Here is a 21,428-nt window from a genome sequence, read left to right as displayed (position 1 = left end):
TTTCTTCTGTGAATCACAATGTTCCTTTGAGGCCGACTGGAAATTCTTTTGCTGTACCTCTTAGGCTCCCCAAGTCACAACTACCAAGTACTGCCCCTGACAAGGTGTCTCCTGTCGCCATTCCTTTGGTATCCCCTTTCCATCTCCTTTGCATCTTGTACTCATGGTTGCCCTGAATCATGCTGTTCCCATCTTCATCTTGTATCCTGGCCTGCAACATTGTGTTACTACTGACTTCTGCAATTGCATTCACTCACCACTCTTGCTTCTCCACTCTTTTTGACTGCTTACTCTCTGTTCTCTCCTCCTTTCCCTTCTCTCTTTTCCTATCTCCTCCCCTTACTTTCTTCTATGCACTTACTCTATCAGAATTGTCCCTGGACCTAATATGATAGCAAACTTTTCTGTTTCCTCCACCCTCCCATTACTGTTTTTTCCTCCCCAACCCCCCTCCAGCACGATCTGAAATGTCGTCAGGCCTAGTATGATAGTCGCTTCTTTTGTTCCTCCCCTCCCTTTCTGCACCCCTCTCCCTCACCTTTTGTTTTTATCCAGCTCTACCAGAAATGTCGTCAGGCCTAGTACGGTAGTCGCATGTCTGTTTCCATTTCCTTCCCACTCTCCCACTCCCTTCCTTATCTATGTCTTAGCTCTTGCACTATCTGAAATGTCGTCAGGCCGAGTACGATAGTTAATTTCACATCCTTACTGTTCGTGGCCTGTAAGAATGTCATTGTATTTTCCCTTGTCTCTTCCCTTGCTTTGAAGCGCTTTGAAACACATCGAGTATAGGAGCTATATAAATTAACTATCATATATCATATCATATCTCATAGGGTCTCGCAACGTTCTGGCTCAACGAGTTCTCATCCCATTCCTGTCACTCTGGCCCAATGTAAAGCGAATACTAATTTCTATGCGTCTTTGGGCCGTATGGTAAAGATCGAGGAAATTGACCCTCTTAGAACAAGCTTATTTTCAAATCATACTAACTTGCTTGATTTATTTAGAACTACGTCCTCCTTAGCTAGTATTTCTGGTCTCGATATACTAAGCCTTGAGTTACCGAGATGGGAGAGCACTTCTAACTTGGTATACATTGAGTTTCGGTCTCCAGCTATAGTTTCTTTGCTGTGGTCCTATGCTCAGGAGCTAAATGATAAGGGCTTTAAGCTTACAGTTAGTAATATAGCTGATGGAAAGAAATACCAACTGTTCCATACAGCTAATAATGTTATTTTGAATGGAAAGCCTAGATCCTTCTCAACCATATTAATGAATCCTGTTAAGCAGGGTCTGGCTGATAAATTTCCCTATCATTATGTAACTTGTGCTAATGGAAAAAATACTTTTGCTAAGAGCAACCATTGACCTCATATTGTTTCCTCGCCATTGAAATGTTATGCTGGAACACTCATGGATTTAGTTCCTTTTTATCCCACCCAGTGGGTAAGTCTCTTATTCTAGAGTGTGACATTTTCATATTACAGGAGACCTGCTCAAAAATGCCATTTTACAGTGGGCTTTTATCCGGATTCCTCCCAAGGCCCCGTTTAGCCCAATAATGGCCAATCCCCAGTTTGCCTCACACTTAACTCCCACCACCTGCTCGATTGCTGCGTGGACAGTCTGACAATATTGGACAAGTTTTGGGCAGCTCCACCATAGGTTCCAAGTGCCTATCTGTACTCCCTCCAGCATAGCTGTGACACCTTGGGGTATATCTTATGGAGTCTGACCGGGGTTAGATGCCACTGCACCATCAACTGCATCCAGGCCTCTCTGATCTGTATCGATCTCATCAGTCTCGGTATCTGCCCCCAAAGCTTTGCCCACTCGGCTGAGTCGATTGCATCCCCTGCCTCTTCTTCCCATTTCCCCATGTATAATCTGTTCGGTGGCTGCTCTCCTTCTTTAATTGGCTTATAAATGTTCGCTACCAGACTTCTCTCTCCTGCGCTAGTGTCCTAGTATTTCTCGAATGGTGTGAGGTCCCGGGCCCCTGCATGTTTCATGACTGGGTGTGCCAATCAATGTCTTAATTGGACGTAGGCATAGCTCTGGTTCTCGCCCAGGCCAAAGTCCGCTTTGTATTGTTCGAAGGTTTTGATCTGGTTTCCGGTGTACAGTAACTCTGATGCACCCCCCTTGTTGCCATTCGTGGAATGTGGACGTATTGTGCCCAGGGGTGAATTGAGGGTTGCCAAAGAGCGGCGTATAGGGAGAGGGGAAAGAGGTAATGCGCACTCTTTTCACTGAGGAATCCCATGCCTTGCCCACTGCTTCTAGAATCAGGCTGGCATACATTTGTGCTGGTCTGTCTGCCCGTGGCATCCATAGGATTTCCTCCAATGCCGCCGCCACTACCACCCATATCAAAGACCAAGTGAGAAGTATAAACAATGTTACTGATTAATCATATCCTTTTGCCAATCTACGTTTTGATTCTACCAGCTTTTTTAATAATGTCTATAACAAAGTTGTAGCACGTAGAAAGAGGCAAGTTAGAAGGTCCAAATATGACAAATACTGTGGATTTGGTTTAGATACGATAGAAGATGTGCACCATTTAGAACTCTCAAATAGTTGGTACGCAGACATGTGCTCGGTGGGAAGGAGGAAGGTGAATGGTAGTTATGTGTGTTTGTTGATACCACACATGTCGGGAGCCCCCGGGGCATTAATATTACAAGAAATACCAATTGCTGAGGCTCGATGCCTGGTTCATCTGGCACTGTATAGGCTGCGATGCAGCTTCCAGGTGCGGAGTGTGCGACTAGAAGTTATGGACCCTGACCAGCTGCAATGCACTCTGAATCCTAAAAGCATCCAGTGTTTGCGTAGACCATACTTGGAATTGCAAGGAGTAACGTACGCAGCGAGCAGGTGGCTAGAAACATCAATGAGTTGTGCGGCAGGAGGGCTACTGGGGTTCGGAGACGAAGTGTTGGCCCGAGTGAATATAGCAATGTGTGCCATTCTGGAACAAACATATCGCAAAGGTGATGTGGATCGAAGCAACGGAAGAGCCAGTAAAAGTGCAGCAGTAAGATACTTATGAACTATGTTTTTATAACGAAGGAACTGTTTTCGTAGGGGCCAACCAACGATGCAATAAAACATTGTTTATCCAGACCTCAAAAAAGGCACTGCTGTAGTCATGGACTACTACTGCGTGTGTGGACAGCAGGCATTCTTGCACCTCCCACCATCCTTGAGGGGCTACTGCTCACTGCCCACGTTGCACTCAGCACTTATAGTGATCCCTGAAGACCATCTCGCAGTGGGATCCAAGAGCTTGCGTGCACCAACTCCAGGATTGACACTAGGAGGACCTACCAGAAGCCCATTGCAGCCCCTGATCTTCTGTATCTTACCTGGAAAACAAAAGAATGAGATGTTTTGCAGGAGAAGAAGATCAAACCAACTGTCTCAATACCCCTCTAAGAAATACCCAATGAATATAGACTGTTTAGCAAAGAAGAAACATTTTTTGCATCACTATTATACCTGGGGTCCAAACAGCCTCAAACCCCAAGTTGCTACAAATTGTGTGATGGGAGGTCCTACAGCTGGCGAATGACACGGAACAAGGTCTCAACGCAGTCAAGGTTGAGATGTGTGCCATGAGACTGATGACCCGCCAGAACTGATATGTTCTTGACCTGCTCATGGCGAAGGAAGGAGGGGTTTGCTGCAAAATTGATGATTCTCCCCAAACGATGCAGAGACCGACTCCCTGATGTAAAAAATAGTAGCACTGCACACCCTCGGATCGCACATGCAAATTGAAACTGGCATACAAAGCAGTGATTTGGTTTGACAACCTTTTTTCTTGGGCCCAATCCTGGATGGGGGCGATAGTGAAACTACTAGCACCAGTGATAGTATTTGTGTTGGTCCTTTTCTGCACCTGCTAGTTGGGACTCCGAATTTGTGCTATAGCAGTACTTAGCCGGCACAGTTAGCCGTGCCATGATGATGGTTTCAATTGGGGTATCAAATGTACCTCGCGGTACAAAAGACAGTGCTGCCCAAACAGAAGGCCCAAATAAACCATGCATGGTTGCAATAGAGCAGCGTTTGCACCCGCCTGGCACTATCACTATGCTCCCACCTAACATTGGGTTGATTTAGCAGGTGATGGGAGATGTGTATATATGACTGGCGCCCATGAGGAGTATGCCCAAGCTGGCCAAAGTTTGCATCGTGTATGTAGAGCATGGTTTCCAAAAGAGGGATCACCACCTTACTTAGAAACTGAGAGATTGGAGGAGGAATGCTGGCAGAGGACAAATAAAGGTGGGCTTATTGGGCAGTTTGTTAATGTAGAATTAATGAAAGGGGGGAATGTTTAGAAGTCGGGACAATCTTCCCACAACCACAAGCGGTTCTGAAAAAGGCAAACGCCATGAAATGTAATATAAGAGACAAGTGGGAGGGGTGCTCCTGAAGGCCTTTATACAATCATATTATTGCATGCTTCGTAGACGTAGTGCACATGTGGGAACAAACACCATCTTAGATATTGGCAGTCATATTGGAACACAAGGCGCAAACGCAGTACAGTAGCCAGCATCACAGGTCTAGGCCGCAAACATGAGGCAAGGAATAGGGTGTATCCCGGGCAGTGATGAGAAAGGCCGGAGCCACAGAGATCCATAAACCCTTAATTGTCTTAAAAGTTGCCAGCCTTCGTGCTCTGGGAAGAATGTGCCCTGCAAGGCCAAGGGAGGCACGTTGAGCGTCTTTGTGTAGCACAATCCCACGAGAAGGACGGGCCGGGCCTCCGATCCCCACCAGTCCCAACTTTAAGGTATAACACCCAAATGTTAAATATGAAATATTTAAATCTATGGCTTCAGTCCCTACAGTTAAATACAATTCCCTATAAGGAGAATCTCTCTGTCCCTTGGAGTGCTTGTCCCTAGTATGGCGCTGGTGCGTCGCCTATCTAGGTGAAGGGACAGTGGAGAAAGCTCGCCCTAATCTAACTCACTACTTTCCTAATTCTAATAAATGCGCACTGTGTGGCAGTCAACAATCATAATTAATAGCGTTGCTGTCCTTCAGTGTGACTTATCCTAAAATTTCATAGACGGTCCACCTTCCGGTGGTCCTGTTTCCGCTATGTTTGTAAAAATGTTGTATAATCAAGCTCACTATCGAGTTTTAGTAAGACAAGTAGGTTGGACCAACACCCTGATCCAACCTGTGTCGACCGGTTTCAGCGGAGAAACTAATTTGCCGCTTTCTTCAAGACTCTAAATAGTGCCCAGTTAGGACACTCAGTTTCAGCATAAAAAAGACAGTCATCTGTTTCGGCTATCTTCCAATTTCTTTGTCTGGCACGGGCATCTTCCACTTAGTTGGGACCACTCGTCAGTACATCCAATCCCTATAAGGGAAAATACACAAATCAGGGACCTGGAGTGTCTATGACTACTGTTTTGTATGGATAATTGCCATGAATATAAACATTTCTTACCGGACTAAATGGCCCTTTTCAGTTTAGGCGTTAATACGGTCTCTTTTTGTGTGTCGGTAGAGATCTTGGATACCTATTGGTTAAATGGCTAAAGGTCAGTATCCAACTATATACTTGGTCATTCTACTGATCTTCTTGTGGTAATCTAGTTATACAGGTTGTACTCAGGCCACTTACCCTACTCACTCGGCTTGAGTTGCCTCAATGTGTGGTGGGGATTTAGTCCACTTGTTTGAATGCCAATCCTTCTTGCGTATTCGTGAGGATGATCCTACAACAATAAGGTGTTTGTTATTTGTAGTGCAGTGGCAGAGACTGACAATTTATGCCCAGCGTTACACCGTTGCTTTACAATTTTTGCAATTCTTATTGTTATTTTAGTTATCTGCCTCCTCTCAGCCTGTAACGAGATTTCTAAATTCAGTGACCACAGAGTACTCACATTTTGCACACTTTCTGCTATGGATTCGTACCTAGCGACTGATTATTACTCGCTGGCTGCAATCAGTTTGCTCACGTAGCTGGAGCACGCGTGATATTATCATGTGCCTCGTGCCTTATCCCAAATCTTTATATAGCTAGATGGGGGATTACAGTTCCCAAGTAGCCGTTCTTTATAGCCGGTTAGATCACGGTTACATCACTAAGCGGGCGCCATTTTTGAGTATTAGGTAATCCCGCTATTACTGACATCTGCATAAAACATTGTGAGACACAGAGGTCTCAGTTGTTCAATTTACCTTCCAAATGGCCGGCGTCTCTAGATGCCAGTCTCCTTACTTGTCAGTAGCCGGAGTGACTTTCGGCTACCATTTTGGCAGGGTATTTCTTTTATGTCAGCATGAGAGGACACTAGTCCTTTTTGGTTTCCATACTGTGACCACTCGTAATTCTTGCGGCGATATAGCGCTGTATATTAACGATTCACTTTGTTCTTGTATCGTAGTATTTTGCTGTCAGTTCTATCCCTGACAAAGTTGTATATTTATCTCATCTGTAGGGTGTTCACAACGTGAGAGCGAATTTCTGTTGCAAGCTCCTATGGACTCTAGTCCTTTTTTAGTGTCCATGCTGCTAAAATTCGTATTTGTCTCTGTATTCTTGCGCTATGTATCATGTCTCATATTATAAATTGGCTTTGTTCTTACACCACCATTTATATGTAATCAATACTATATATTTAGATATTTGAAAGAATATGAAAAAATACCATGGTCTCATTATAGGAGTATCCGGATATTGGGGATGTATAACTTTATTTTCCAATTTCCATGTAGTGGAAAAATGCCTGGTTTTGAGTCGCAACAGGCGAGGGAGAGGGCATCAAGTTCATATTTTGAGGCCGCTGTCATTTCCGTTTGTTTTGAAGGTGCCCTTCAATGCTTAAACTGTGCTGGTTTCATTGTTTCCAAACGGCTAGGGTTTGCCAGCATATCCCTTCATTCAGACCGGTCAGGTGGCTCTTAAGTATGAATATCCACAGTTGTTCACATTTCAGCAACATCACTCCCAGATTTCCACCTCTTTTGGGGGGCATCACCTTTTCCAATATCGTCCAGCTCACATCATTCTGAGTGTTTCATTTGTAGTGAATGTTCAACTAGTGGAGCAGTGTTGCGTTTCATCCTGATGTTTGATCTGTGATCACTGATCCGTATCTTTATTGATCTTGTTGTCATCCCGATATAGATTTTATTACAGGGGCATTTTATCAGCTAAACTACATTTGAGGTGTTGCAATTGGTCAGCACCCTCTGCTCCCATGGTGTATTCCACCCTATGTCGATGGCTGTTGTGTGTTTCGTGAATGGGCAAGCTGTGCATGAACCACATGGTGTATGGCCTATGGCTCGCGGCCTATTCCACACTGTCGGTTGGTCATCAGTTGTCTCCTTAATCTGTTTGTAAGTATGTACAAGGCTGTCTCCTATGTTCCGTCTTCTCTTAATGGCGAACCTGGGGGTAATTAAGGTACTATCACCTACATTTAAGATGTACCAAAGTCTTTTCACCTCCTTTTTAATTCGGTTCACTATAGGTGAGTGACTGAATACTGCTGTAATCTGCTTATTGTCTCTTTCCTTTTTGGAATGTTGTTCGAGGGTCACTTCCCCTGGGATATTGCGTGCCCTTTTCTTCGCATGTCTGATGATGTTTTCCAGATAGTTCCTTTCCTGCAGTTTTCTCACTAGTTTGTCTGCTTGTGTGTCGTATTCATTTCTAGTTGAGCAGTTCCGCCGCAATCGGAAGAACTGTCCAAAAGGTAAGTTTTCTTTTAGAGATCGTCGATGGAAGCTGTTTTATTCCAATATTGAGTTGCGGTCAGTTACTTTCTGATAGACTGTTGTCTCGATTCTTGTGTCTTTCCTAAGGAGTTTCAAATCCAAAAAGGTTGCGGTTTCTTCGCTGCTTTCCAATGAGAACTTCAGGAATGGATTTTGTGAATTCAGCCATTCCGTGACTTCATGTAATGTCTGTTCATTTCCATCAAACAGCATCAGCACGTCATCAATATAGCGTCGCCAACTTTAGCCATTCAACCAATAGGTATCCAAGATCTCTGCTGACACACAAAAAGCGACCGGATTTACGCCTAAGCTGAAAAAGGCCATGTAGTCCGGTAAGAAATGTTTATATTCATGGCAATTATCCATACAAAATAGTAGTCACAGACACTCCAGGTCCCTGATTTTACCTTATTGGGATTGGATGTACTGACGAGTGGTCCCAACTAAGTGGAAGATCCCCGTGCCAGACAAAGAAATTGGAAGATAGCCGAAACAGATGACTGTCTTTTTTATACTGAAACTGAGTGTCCTAACTGGGCACTAGAGTCCCGAAGAAAGCGGCAAATTAGTTTCCCGCCTGAAACCGGTCGACACAGGTTGAATCAGGGTGTTGGTCCAACCTACTTGTCTCACAAAAACTCGATAGTGAGCTTGACTATAGGACACATTTTTATAAAGATAGCGGAAACGTCTATGAAATTTTAGGATAAGTCACACTGAAGGACAGAAAAGCTATTAAATATGATTGTTGACTGCCACACAGTGCGCATTTATTAGAATTGGGAAAGTAGTGAGTTACATTAGGGCGAGCTTTCTACACTGTCCCTTCACCTAGATAGGCGGCGCACCACCGCCATACTAGGGCCAAGCACTCCAAGGGACAGAGAGATTCTCTTTATAGGGACTTGTATTTAACTGTAGGGACTGAAGCCATAGGTTTAAATATTTCATATTTGACATAATTGATTCTGCTCATGATTTGGTAACAAATGTGGGGGAGGAGACAGAATCCGAAAACCCTTGTGACTTCAATTGTATTGAACAAACATAACACCCAAATGCCCTAGCCTTAACACCCCTGAATTCCAAGGTACCAGCCTGTCTCAGACCACTGATCATAAACCTGTTAAACACCTGATTGATCAAGAAAGTTCAGAAAGCAGGACTTTCTGCCTTCACTTCTGGGTCACGTGATGTGTGCTGCGAGGTGCAGGGAGGGATAACATTATAGCCCACAACGAGGGTGGGAGACCTTGGAGAGATGCCGCCCGGTCTGGGATCGAGTGAAGTTTGTGAGTTAGTATGACCTTGGATTTTCCCTCGGGCCCTGTCTGCATATACCAGGTGCACTGCTACATAAAGATGTATTGTTTATGTTGTACATAATGGCCAATTAGCTGCCACCTCATGACCGAAGCGACTGCAGCATCGCCCACGTGGCAGAAGATGGACAGAAGGGGCTGGGACCAATGGCCTGGCATCCCCTATGGAGCCGGCAGCCTATGTATAGGGTCTCACCGACCAGCCGTGCGGGTTTCTACTGTATGTTAGGATGTCACTGATGACGCTATGTACCTTTTGTAATGTGCTGCTCATGCAGGTTTTGGCAGAATGTTAGGTAGCAGCAAAACTCTTTGCTGAAGCCTCCGTATAGTTTTGGAATTAAATATGAGCAAGAGGTGCCCTCTGCCTTTTTTCCCTAGTGGGTTGTAATTTTTTTGGTGTGAGCATTGAGGGGGCATTCCTATGGGTTTCCAGACTAGAGGAGTATGATTTAGTTGTGACATGCATACCTGCTGTCAAGAATAATGCAGCTGATTGCCTCCCCAGAATGAGGACACATGAAGAATTGTTAGAAGAGGAGGAAGAACTCGAAACAATATTGGAAGTGGCAGAAATGCTGGTTCCAGAAGGAGAATGAACGGAGGCTTTGCAAAAGGACAAGAAGATGGGGGTGTTAATAAAGCACATAATGGAAGGGACATTGAGTAAGAAAGCATTGAAAGAAAATTGTCTGGAGATGATGTGTAACATAAAGGATGAACTGTAAGTTCAGAATAGTGTGCTGAAAAGAGGTGACAAAGTGATACCTCATGAAGGGATAAGACAACAACTGATCGATATAGGACATGAAGGTCAACAGGTGATAGTGAAGATGAAGAGGTGGATAAGGAACGACTACTGGTGGCCAGGCTGTGACATGCAGATAGAAAGAAAAGTGAGGAATTGTATCCTTTGCATAATCTGTGACAAAGTATGTGTGAGTGCTAAACAACCAATGAACCTCACTGATTTCCCAGGGAAGCCGTAGGAGAAGTTGGTGTAAGGAACTCATGGTGGCAACAGTAAAGACAGACACAAGTGATCACATTTTAAGGGTGTTTATTAAACTGTATGCATGGGTGAGAAAAACACCTAATCTAAACCTAAAGCTAAGATGCGAGCAAGCTATGACCATCAAATAATAATAAAGCAGTCCTACTAGCGTCTTGTCAAATAAAAAGGTCTTATACTAAAAAACCTATTGCCAATCCTTACCATTAAGTTACAAACAGAGTGTGGGATAACGTTCACCAGAAAAGAAAGAAATGTTAGTCAGGATGGTATGGCAGGTTCTCCGTTCCCCACATTTTCAGCACTGCACAAGGCAGGACTCCTCAGCACAGCATGAATTTCTAACACAGTTCATGATTTGCTCGTTTTCATCAGAAAGCATGGGTTCCCTTCTCCCACCTTTCTTTCGGCATCCCTCTGTTGGGTTCACACTTGCCTTATTCCACAGTTCACAATCTTTATCAGAAAGTGGGGTTCCCTTCCCCTAGCTTTCTCTCGGCAATGGGTCAGAGACTTTCGATTATACAAGGGATTTGACGTGACCCTTGTATGATCACTCATACATCTCATGCTGCCCTTTCCTAGGGCCTTCTGGTACTTTCAGTCTCAACACAAAACAAAAGGGGCCAAAGAGAGTCCTTTGAATGAGCACTCCTGCAGTGCCTGACCACTCTGCTGGTGGCCTTGTCTGGGCTTTTCCAAAAGTTCAAACACACACACACACACATACGTTCTTTCTTCTCATGTTCCTTGCATTCATATAATGTTGCCACTTGCAACCTTGGGCTCTACACAGTTCGGTTTGCTATCAGCTTCCTCCGACTCACCGGCTGTGTTGAACCTGTTTGCTTGTCTTGTTTCTGGAGTCAAGGACGGCACCACGGTAGCCAGCGTGCCGCCGCCTGCGCTATCAATGCTGGAGGCCCCTGTGCACCGTTGACATCTGTTCCTCTACAGGTCAGCTATAACTACCAGCATTATGATTTCCCTCTCGGAAGCTACACGGGTCTGATTTGAAAAGGGCAAGGGCAGTTCCCCCTTCGTCGTCCCTCCAGGTCTCGCTGCCTTTCTCCTCTGTTTGAACTGCGGTCTGGTATAGCTGTGTCCTTGTGCGTTCGGCCTTGTTTCTAGTGTGCTCTCGTGCTCCGCCTTTTATCCCTGTGGGGAAGGTAAAGGGCTGTCAGGTGTGCGTCGTTATTGTCAATTGCCTGACTCTGCCTGACCCGTCTTTTGGGACATGTCAGGTAAACGGCTCTGGTGTTAGTCCATTGTCTTTTACAGTGAAGGAAAGTGTTAGTGTCGGAAAAGGGTGGGGGTAGAGCTTCTAAATTTCAGGGAAGGATGAGGAAAAGGTGTTACAAGGAAGGGGGTACCGCGTCTCAACCTTCGGTGTCCCACTTCCACTCCCCGAAGACCCCTCATCCAGGTGATCCTCCCCCACTGGTCCACCCCCAAGAACTGGATCCAATATCGATGGCCGTGTCCTGGCCACCTGGATGACAGATCTTCGGGGACTCGCGGATGAGACACCTTCAGGTTTCTCGCATTGGGCATGCATGTAGCTGGACGATATGGAGTGAAGGGGTTAAGACATACTGTTTGGTAGTCATAGACCTGTTGACCAGGTGGAAAGAGGTTTTAATGATGCCACGTGAATGCTAATAGTGATCACTTTTCTGGAGGAGTGGTCTGGTAGGGAGGGATATCCCAATGTGACACTGACAGATCACTGATCACAGTTCAAGTTGGGGAGTTAAGAACGTTTTTCAGGGAACATGCCATTACACACTGCATGAGTGCCATTTATCACCCCCAAACGAATGGAGTGGTGGAACGTTTTAACAGAGTGATAAAGGAATCAGCCAGATAGGCTTGGGCAAATGGGAAGGATTGGAGGAAGGCCGTGTTGGCTCACAGATTCACACCGCAAAGCACCACAGTTATTTCGCCTTTTGAATTCAGCATAGGGAGGAAAGCAAGTACAAAACTTTTTCCAGGATGGTTGGGAAAGACAGATGCAACAGAAATAAAAGTGGGTGTTGTGAGAAGTAAAATCAGAAAACAACAAGTAACAAAGTAGCGTATGACAAGTCAGGGGTGAAAAGGGGTGTTCCTCTAGTTGATTGGGTCAAGACTAATTTGCTGGATGCACTCAGAAGAGAGGGGTGCATGTGGTCAAAACCTATCGGAGTTCAAGTGTTGTTTGAGCATGCCATCAAGATTGAGGATGGTAGAGTGCGGAATATGGAAAGGATGATGCTCATGAGAGGGAAGATAGTGAGAGAAAGTGTGACCAGAATGACAGTTCAAGGTGTAATAATGAAAGGACTTGTAAAGGCGATTATTCCTTGCCATTCATGAGGGATCACATAGAAGGTCGAGCAGCAGAAGGAGTCACCGGAGACCGAACTATCTGAAGGACTACACTCAGGGAGGAGAAGAAGCTTTGTCAAGAAAGGAGGTGTGTAGTATGATGATGTAATCATTCTCTCACAGCAGTGGTTTGATACTCAAATGCGAGGGAAAGGACGGTTGAGGCAGGAGAGAGAGGGGACAGCAAGAGCACCTTATGTATAATTTAAGCAAATAAATGATCTGTTATTTACTGTGCTCTGTGTCTCAGTGCGCATCTTCACTACATGGGGGTACAGTTTTACCACTTCCTCCCAGCACACAATAAGGCAGACAAAACCCTAACAGGAAAATATCAAACATGTCTAGTAATTAATAATGGAGTGCACTCGGTGGATGCGCCAAGCTAATAAATCAATAATCCCAGTTAGGTTAGTTGGTTTTTATTTTCAATTAAGTAATTTAATAATTTCTGAAGCCTAGATCTTAGATCAGTGTGGTCTCATCAAACAGTTAATAGTTAAATTGTTGCACTCTTCTAGGTTTGACAAGTGTTTCAGCCTCCAGGGCCTTTATAAAAAACCAGGCTGGTAAAGTAATAACAGGTCGGATTGACTCTTTACAGAACAAAATCACACAGTCATTGGGTTTGTGTTCTGAGCGGGGCTTCAAAAACCCACAGCTCCCAGACCTAGTGACACATGAGAACATCTATGGGGGACAGATTTTAAGGAGTCAGGGACAGGTATTAATGGTTCTGGCTGTTTTGAATTCACCCCAGGAACGGTGAGTGCACAGGTGAATTTGGGTGTTGGTTTTTGGTCTGTAGAAGTCCCTCTAGTTACAAAAAGTCGGTTGAAGAACCATGGAAGCAGCAAAAGTTTAGGGGACGCAAAAGTTGAATTCTGCCCTTACACTGATTTATTATTTTCTACATGCTCGCTTCTAGGTCCCCAACCTCTTGGTGCACCAATATGCAGCTGACACACAGTTATATCTAAAAGCCAGCCACATGGAAGAAATTTCTCGCTCAAGAACTTTCACACATCCATTCCTGTATGATCAGCACATGCCTAAAACGTGACCCACCAAAACCCAGTTTGTGCTCTTCGGCAACCTAACCAAACTAATGCTCACCCAGTCATGATACGCGAAGGGTTCACATCATAATTATCCTACCGCCCCAAATCTCTGTGCTTTACCATTGGCTCCTTTCAATGAGCACATAGGCAAAAAAACAAAAGGCCTGGTATTAATGTGCACTCTTTAAGCAAAAAAACCTTAATGTGGATGGACATTAAAAGTCTTGCTGTGGCCTGTGACCTGAGTTACTGGCCCTCACTTCACTGGGGCCTTAACATGGGCCCCAGCCCATTACTTTGCCAATAATGCCCATCCATGAATAGGTTTATCGCTATTACCAGCCACACATGCTATCTGGGTTACTAATATCTTCTTTTTTAAGTTGAAAAATTCGGAACTAAAAAAACTACAGAACAAAATAGCCACCATGGACGTAAGGTGAATGGAACCAGTGATGAGGTGGCAGATTGTAAGTGGGGCCAGGATTGGCATGAGGAGGGGAGTAGGTGGAATTGGCACAACATGCTGCAGCAATACTAATCGCCGCCTCAACCTAATGTGTGCATATCTCACCTACGCTCATGGAACTAAACTAGGTGCTACTACCAGCCCAGCCCAGATCAGATAGAATACAGCCTTTATTACATTCAAGGCAAAATTGACCCAAGTGCAATCTTACTCAGATTGAAAACTATTTCCGGGTGATGTCAGTACAATTAAAGAAGCCACAATATCAGATCTATGTGATTACTGCGCCCTGTTTACTGCGACCCCCGCAAATGTTGACTTTTTATTTTGACCCCCTTTTAACCCCATATATATGTGGGGGAGACACCCACAAGCCCTTCTTCATCCATTATTTACTGTATCCACCCCCTATATATGTATGCGGTGATAAGGAGGTCGAAATAAAAAAGTCGACATTTTCGGGGGTCGCAGTACAGTGGGGCGCAGTAATTGTATAATCTCACATTATTTTAAGACTGGAAACCCAAGAAATTACATAGAGAGAAGACAGGTAAACATACCTTTCAGCTGTATGAACTGTGGAACAATATCCTGCCATATAAGTGCACAGTTCCAACACTCTTACAGTTCAGCAGATAACTAAAGACAATACTGTTTAGACAGTCCTTTAGTTTGTGCTTGATTCTTTGGAGTACCAGCCAGGGAATATGTTATCACCCTGCACTCAACACTTCAGTCTGTTAAGGATACTTTGTTCACATACTGCACTCCATTGCTTGCTAGCTAGGTTTTGGACTTTGTAACAAGAGTGATGGGATCAGAAACCAAGACCAATATTAGATTCTCTTTATTGAAGGATACAACACAGGATGGCACAAGCAATGTTAGGGATAGCAAACTCAAGTTTTCGGGTTGTAACACAGCCTAAAGTATTCCTGACTTCGGATAAAAGGGTGGGCAAGATTTTGTCCTTTTCTCTGTTCTGGTTACTAGGTCCTCTTGGCCAATTTAGGTCGGGTTTCTGGGTTAACCAAAACCTTCTTCAATATCCCCACCTTGGATTGGTCAGTTCTCGTTTTCTTCACTGCTCTACTTTTCAATCTTGGCTTTGATGGTTTCCTGAATCATTTTCATCTCTCCCAGTTTAGGGGGTTTCACGCACCATTTTCTTCTCTTTGTTGCAGGCTTTAGGGTTTTCCATACCCTTCTTTCGACACATCTCCTGCTTTAATTCCTGGTTTGGTCTTCAGCTCTCAAATATTCTCATAAGCAGGAGGGATTTTTCCTTCAATCTTTGAGGAATCAGGCTGCGAGTGTATCAGGTTAAAGAAACAGTAATTCTAGAAAATCACAGGGAAAACAATGCAGTTTTTGGCACCAAAACACTTACAGAATTTACTATTTATAACAAAGCGGAGTACATAAGTCCTTTACAATGGGGTGAGAGGATGTGATTTGAAGACCAGATGTTGCGGGGGAAGATGGAAACATAAACCAAGGATGGGGATAGGACAGAATGACATTGGAACGGGATGGTGGAGAAAGTATTGATTTAAGGATGGAAGGGTGACAGAAAAGTGCTGAAGGGTTGTCCATGAGAGGTAGGGAAGTGGAACACAGGGTGATGCACTAGTGTATAGTGCTACGAAGCAGGTTCTTCAGAAAGAAGGAGCAGTTTGAGGTTGGATTTAAATAGTGGTAGAGTTGGAGTAGTACAGAGAGGTAGAGGAAGAGCAGTCCATAGTATGGGAGCAAGGGGAGAGAGAGAGGAAACAGAAGAGAGCACAGGGGGCTCGAATGGTGGCAAGGAGATGAGCTGAGAATGATCTTAACGAGCAAGGAGCAGAGTAGGGAGTGAGGTGAGCAGATTGGTAGGGTGGGACGAGTCCATGGATAGTTTTGAAGATTATGAGAAGTTTATACTTAGCCCTTTGTTTCATAGGTAGCCAGCCAATCTGGCGACGGGCAGATGAGGTAGAGGTAAAGTGAGAAAGGTTGTAAAGTATGTGGACTGTGAAGCTGAGGACTTTGTGCAGAGGTGAAAAAGCATAGTTGGGAAGGCAATGGAGGAGACTGGCACAGTAGTTAGATCTAGAAAGGACTGAGGAGGAGATTAGCTGTGTAGCAGTATTGAAAGTAAGAACATTACAGATGTTCCTGATGTTGAGTCTGGCTTCAGTGACAGATTTGGAGATGAAGAGTGAGAAGTTGTGTGATGAGTCAAAGACGACATCAAGGTTACGAGCAGAAGGAAGGAAGTAAGGAAGAGGTAGTCAGGAGAGAAGAGAAAGAGAGGAAGAGATGGCCTGTTTGGCTGGGAAGTAGAGAACTTCAGTCTTACTGGAGTTGAGCATGGGCGAGTGAGACACCACCCAATATTTGATGGCAGAGAGACAGTTTGAAATTGTTTGACAACAGCTTGTCGAATAAGGAGTGAAAGGAGAAGAAGATCTGAGTGTCATCAGCAAACAGTTGACAGGAGAAGCCATCAGAGGAGATCAGAGCTGAAGTATGGAGAGTGAATAGAAGTGGACCAAGGACAGACCCTTGGGGAACTCCAGCAGTAAGAGGGATCAGTGTGGAGGTGTGGCTGTTCCAGGACCCCTGAAAGGGCCTGGGGGCTATGCATGAAGCAATCCAAGCGAGGGCCTTCTTTGATGCCAATTTTGACATGAGTTCGCTCCTGTAGCAAAGAGGAAAAACTGTGTGTTCACAGAAGCGTGATAGAGTGAAACTGGCTCCTGTAGGAAAGATGCACCATGGTAGTTTCAGTTAGTAGTCAGGCTTGATTTTGGGATGGAAATGTTATGTGCATGAATGCGCAAATAATGCCTTCTATCTTCATTTTTCAGATGAAAAAATGGACAATGCAGAGGTTTTAGTTGGAATGAAAAGAGAGGAAATGTGGGCTATTGAGGATCCTGACGGCACCGACGGATGGGAAAGCAGCGATTATCCTCATGCAGGTCAGGACAAGGGGATTGATTTTTTTCGGCAAATATAAAATATTACTTGTCTATTCCTTTTCATAATAAATGCCAAGCCAGCATATGCAGTTTGACATTTCTTCAGCATTCAGTTTGGCATTTCTTATAAGTGTTTAATTCTACCAAGTACTAAAAGTAAATGCAACTGAATTCATAGATGTTTTAAAAATCAGAAGTTGAGCTAATTTTTCAACAAAACAAATGGTTGACATAACATTTTTTCATAACCATTCCTGAATGTAAGAGTGTGATGAATTATCGCCATTCTTTCTGTAACTTGTGACAGATCTGATCCCAATATTATTGCACATTATCACGCATATGATACAAACAAACCTCTTCTCTTCCTATGACATTCATTGCTATAGCTCTGACTGAATTCCGAGATCTGTAACCGTGAGTTAAATCTATTGATGACAAGATTTTGTAATTTCAGAAGATGCGCTTCAAATAACCATTCATACAGCGCTACCAACAACCTTTACATATTTATAAATATAAGGGCCATTTGATTTGGAAAGTCATTACAAGTAACACATTTTCTATTTAGCAAGTAGCCTCTGTCACCAATGTATTATTATATTATTGAATAGTACCTCCTTTCATGTTGAAAAAAACCATCAACTATCAGGGTGAAGTATTGATTCCCAAATAAGGGTTTACGTTTCCAAATCAACTCACATTGCATGAATACAGTCATCTGCCATCAGGGTGAAGGCATACCAAAAAAGTTTGAAAGCCTAATTTTCATAAAATGGTTGAGTGAGGAGAATTTAAAGAAAAAACACAAGCCACTATTCGGACTAATATTGCAAAATGGTGTGTCATTTTAGGTGAATGCTCTGTACAGGAACTTCAAATGGCCCCATCCTTACCATCTATGCCACTTAGATAAACTATTGTGTTTTTAGCAGGGCCCATACTATTTTTTTTGGATGTTGGTTTTTCTAACAAGTCCCTGTCCCCATGATAAGCCCAACTAAATATGTGAATCTCCTTTTCATATTTATTTAAAAAGATAAATTAAAAATAGATTTTGAGAGCCCAAGTATAATAGTCTGCGGAAAACAAAACGTGAGAAATTATATAAACCACTTCTCTTCTACCCGCCAAAAAATAATTATCTGTCCCGTTTGGAAAAAGTCCTGTAAATAATATCAGTTTTTCTAAATTCGGTGCTACCGTAGTGTTCATAATGTATAGCTGTTTCACTGAAAAAGCAAATGGCCAAATTGGTTGACTTTACTTTGCATGTTCAATCTCTCTGAATTGAGCTTCATTAAAACCACTTCGTCAAGAATCACCTTACACCCAGGAAATTTAGCAAACAGCTCCTTTTCCTGATTGAAAGTTCTCAAATGTAACAAAAGATCATAAACCTGTAATGCTTCTGTGGTAATGCCCTTTTCTGTTTGTCCTCAGACTAGGTTCTGGATACCTCTGGTGGGGGCACAATAGAGCACTTTCCGGACAGGCCTCCGTGGCTGCAAGGCAGGGTGACAGGTGTAGTGTAAACAACTCTTAACATTATACATTTTTTATGTACAAGCAATCCCATATTCCTTCTCCCTGTTATGGAATGTGCTGCTTGGTTCCAGCGACTGCTAATAGGTAGCTCAGGGGAACCAGTGCTACCTGTGAGGGTATCAGTAATGTAAGGCGGACAACTGTTTGATATCATATGCCATTTTATTCTTAACAAAAATGTCTTCTAAAATATCTCATTATCCCTACTCTGCTGAGGATTTTCCTCCCTAACCAAAGCTAAGGGAAAACACTGTAACACAGGATAACTGTCTCTCACACTAAGCAACAGATACAAAGAAAATATATGGCAATTTAACATCACATGTAGAACATTCACAGTATTTGAATAACCTTCTAATGTCCTGGGTGATTTCCCTTCCCCAGGATTCAAAGTCAGATCTGCTGGTGTTCAACCAAAGAAAGAAATGTCTCAAATCAGTTCTTGATATTTCAAAGTCAATTAAAACATTTGTTAACCAAAGTTCCACTAGCTAATCTCTTCTTCTTGGTGAAATATCCACTTTCTACTTTCTCCAAATAGCACCAATGGTAATCCAGCCACAATGCTTTGTCACCTTCCTCAAGACTTGCCACAGTTCAAAAGAAATGCAATATCCACAAATACCAGTGATACACAGTTCTTGGTTAACAGTTTGTATTCTCTTAGTTACAGTTTTGGGCTTTACAATGGCATATTTATCAGGACGACTACTAAGTACTGCTGCTTCTACTTTAACAACTTCACTTCTACTTCATTCACTATGAGACAGGCAACTCTGTCTGACAGTACTCCTCTTTGTTTGAACTACTACAATATTGCATCCACTGACAACCAGTTATACCACCACAGCGTTAGTACTTTGGACTGCTACCACAGCTTCAGTCATGTGTACTTTTAGACAGGCTTGGACAAAAAAATACTTCAGTGCTTCAACAACTTTACGTAGATAAGTCACTCTTCCTCCGAATAACTCTTTTCAAAAGAGGCAGCCTCTTTGCCTCTCTTGTCTGTCTGCCACAACAACAAGCTGAGTTTGCCTTTGAGACTTACGTCTCTCTGTCTTCCACAGTCTTTGGCACTACAGGTTGTGTCAACTTCAAAATAGTCTTTGCACACAGCCAGTTTCCCTTCCCCAACTTTACCTGCACCTTTCTGCCAGCTGTCATCCCCAATCAATTACCCAGAAGCCTTGGTGCCTCTCTCTTCGCTTCCGGTAATACTTGCACACTTGTATCTTAGGCCAATAAACTGCTATCATCTTCACAGTTAGTGAGAAAGGTTGGTTTCAGTGCGAATATAGGGAGACTCTTGGCTTGGGTAATGCTTGTTCTCTTCAATTGTTATATACTTTAGATATACTTTAGCTTCTTTAATTGAAAGGTGTGCCGTGTGTAACGCTCACCTGGTTCCCACGGGGGTGCTGGTCTAGTCTGGATTGCTGTGGCCTCTTCTAGCGTGATGCGAAGGACCCGGAACACCGATTGGACAGGACCTCCAAATCGTGCTTGCCTGGCCCGTAGGAATATCCTTCTGCAGATGAGAAAGGGGATTAACTGTCTGCAGAATAGTGTGCTAGCTCCCCCCTTTCCCCCTTCGTTCCTCTCTAACTTCCTCCAAACCCCGGTTTAAGCTCACCTTATGGTTTGGAAGGATGAACTCTCCATCCTGCTTCTGGTGCAGGGGCGCACGTTCGTCCAGTTACTTCACTGGTTTTCAGAATGGCGCTGGCAAAATCCACTTGACTTTCCTGAGCGATACGCCGTAAGTATGAAAGTTCAAAGTTCAAGTGAGGCCCCCTTTATGTTGTCTTTCTAACCTGTGATCTGTCCTTTATTTCAGGTGCAGAATGAAGGCGATGCGTCGAGGGGTTAAACTGCCGAAGTGAGTAGTGATGAGGCCGATCTCTCTAAATGTCCTTATCATTCCCCAGAAATGTCTCTTGTCCTTTCCCCATAGGAGCCGGGGTACGGTACCTGCCAACGGGGCGGCGCCGACCCGAAATGTGGAAGAAAAGCCGGTAAGTATTATGGCTGTTAATCAGGCTTTCCTTCTGTGTTCCTTCTGCTCACCTTTTGTTTCTTCCTCTCTCCCCTAGGTGCAGAGATGTGGCGTCCGATGCTGACAGCCGCGATGGAGCCGGGAGATGTCTCGAGGAAGGGTGAGTGAAGCGTGGCGCTGCAGCGGGCAACGCGATGCTTTTAAATGGAAGTCTTTCTTCAGGGATGCTGGCGAGAAGATTCCGGATGCAGGTAAGAAGTTTGAAATAGTCCTTGGTTTTCACCTTTCTCTTCTCTTCCTTCCCTGCAGGTCTTCCAGGTTCGAGGCGGGCGTGGCTGGAGTCCAGGAGCAGGAGCAGACAGGGTGAGCGTTAAGCTGCAGGAAGCAGAACAACGCGAAGCATGAGCTGCTGTCTGGGCGTGGCTTAAATAGCCTTCAAAGAAGTCCCAGGTATGTATCCTTCCCCAACTAGGTATGTATCCTTCCCTGGCCACGCCCGAGTGAAAAAATAGCCCCTTTCAGGTCTCAGGGAGGCCTGAAGCATGCAGCATGGTCTGCATCAGGTAAGTGCACAAAACACCTCCCTTTATGAGCCTGGCGCCTATGGCGCCAGGACTGATGTCCAACATGAGCCTGGCGCCAAAGGCGCAAGGACTGAGTCCAAAGAGCCCCTATAAGGGGCCGCTGGGCTTTTACCCGAGGGAATGATGCCTGCTTCCGGGGGTGCTGGGCCTGGCCTGGTGCTCCGGGGGTAGGCATCATGACACCGTGTTAGGATAAAGAATAGGATTCAGTCTTTCTCTGAAAATCAGAATTAGGCACACAAGACCATACGCTGGTTTTTGGCAGTTCTGAACAGGACGCCGGTTTTTCGCTATACAAGCAGTTATCAACCACATTCT

The 21,428-nt window shown here is 44.2% G+C and overlaps 1 protein-coding gene across 5 annotated transcripts in view; it reads left to right on the top strand.

Annotated features, from left to right (window-relative positions):
- Nucleotides 1-21,428, top strand: part of LOC138526453 (uncharacterized) — a 577,404-nt gene that overhangs the window by 511,806 nt on the left and 44,170 nt on the right. For all 5 annotated transcript variants that reach the window (XM_069637218.1, XM_069637217.1, XM_069637216.1 and 2 more), the window contains one exon: nt 16,866-16,979. In XM_069637218.1, coding sequence (XP_069493319.1) covers nt 16,866-16,979 — 114 coding nt within the window. The remainder of the gene's footprint in view (nt 1-16,865; nt 16,980-21,428) is intronic.

The sequence above is a fragment of the Ambystoma mexicanum genome, chromosome 7p (genome assembly GCF_040938575.1).
Source record: "Ambystoma mexicanum isolate Mex_15411 chromosome 7p, UKY_AmexF1_1, whole genome shotgun sequence".
In the NCBI taxonomy this organism is placed as follows: Eukaryota; Metazoa; Chordata; class Amphibia; order Caudata; family Ambystomatidae; genus Ambystoma; species Ambystoma mexicanum.
Note: the sequence above shows the minus strand (reverse complement) of the source record. Positions and strands in the feature narration are given on the sequence as shown.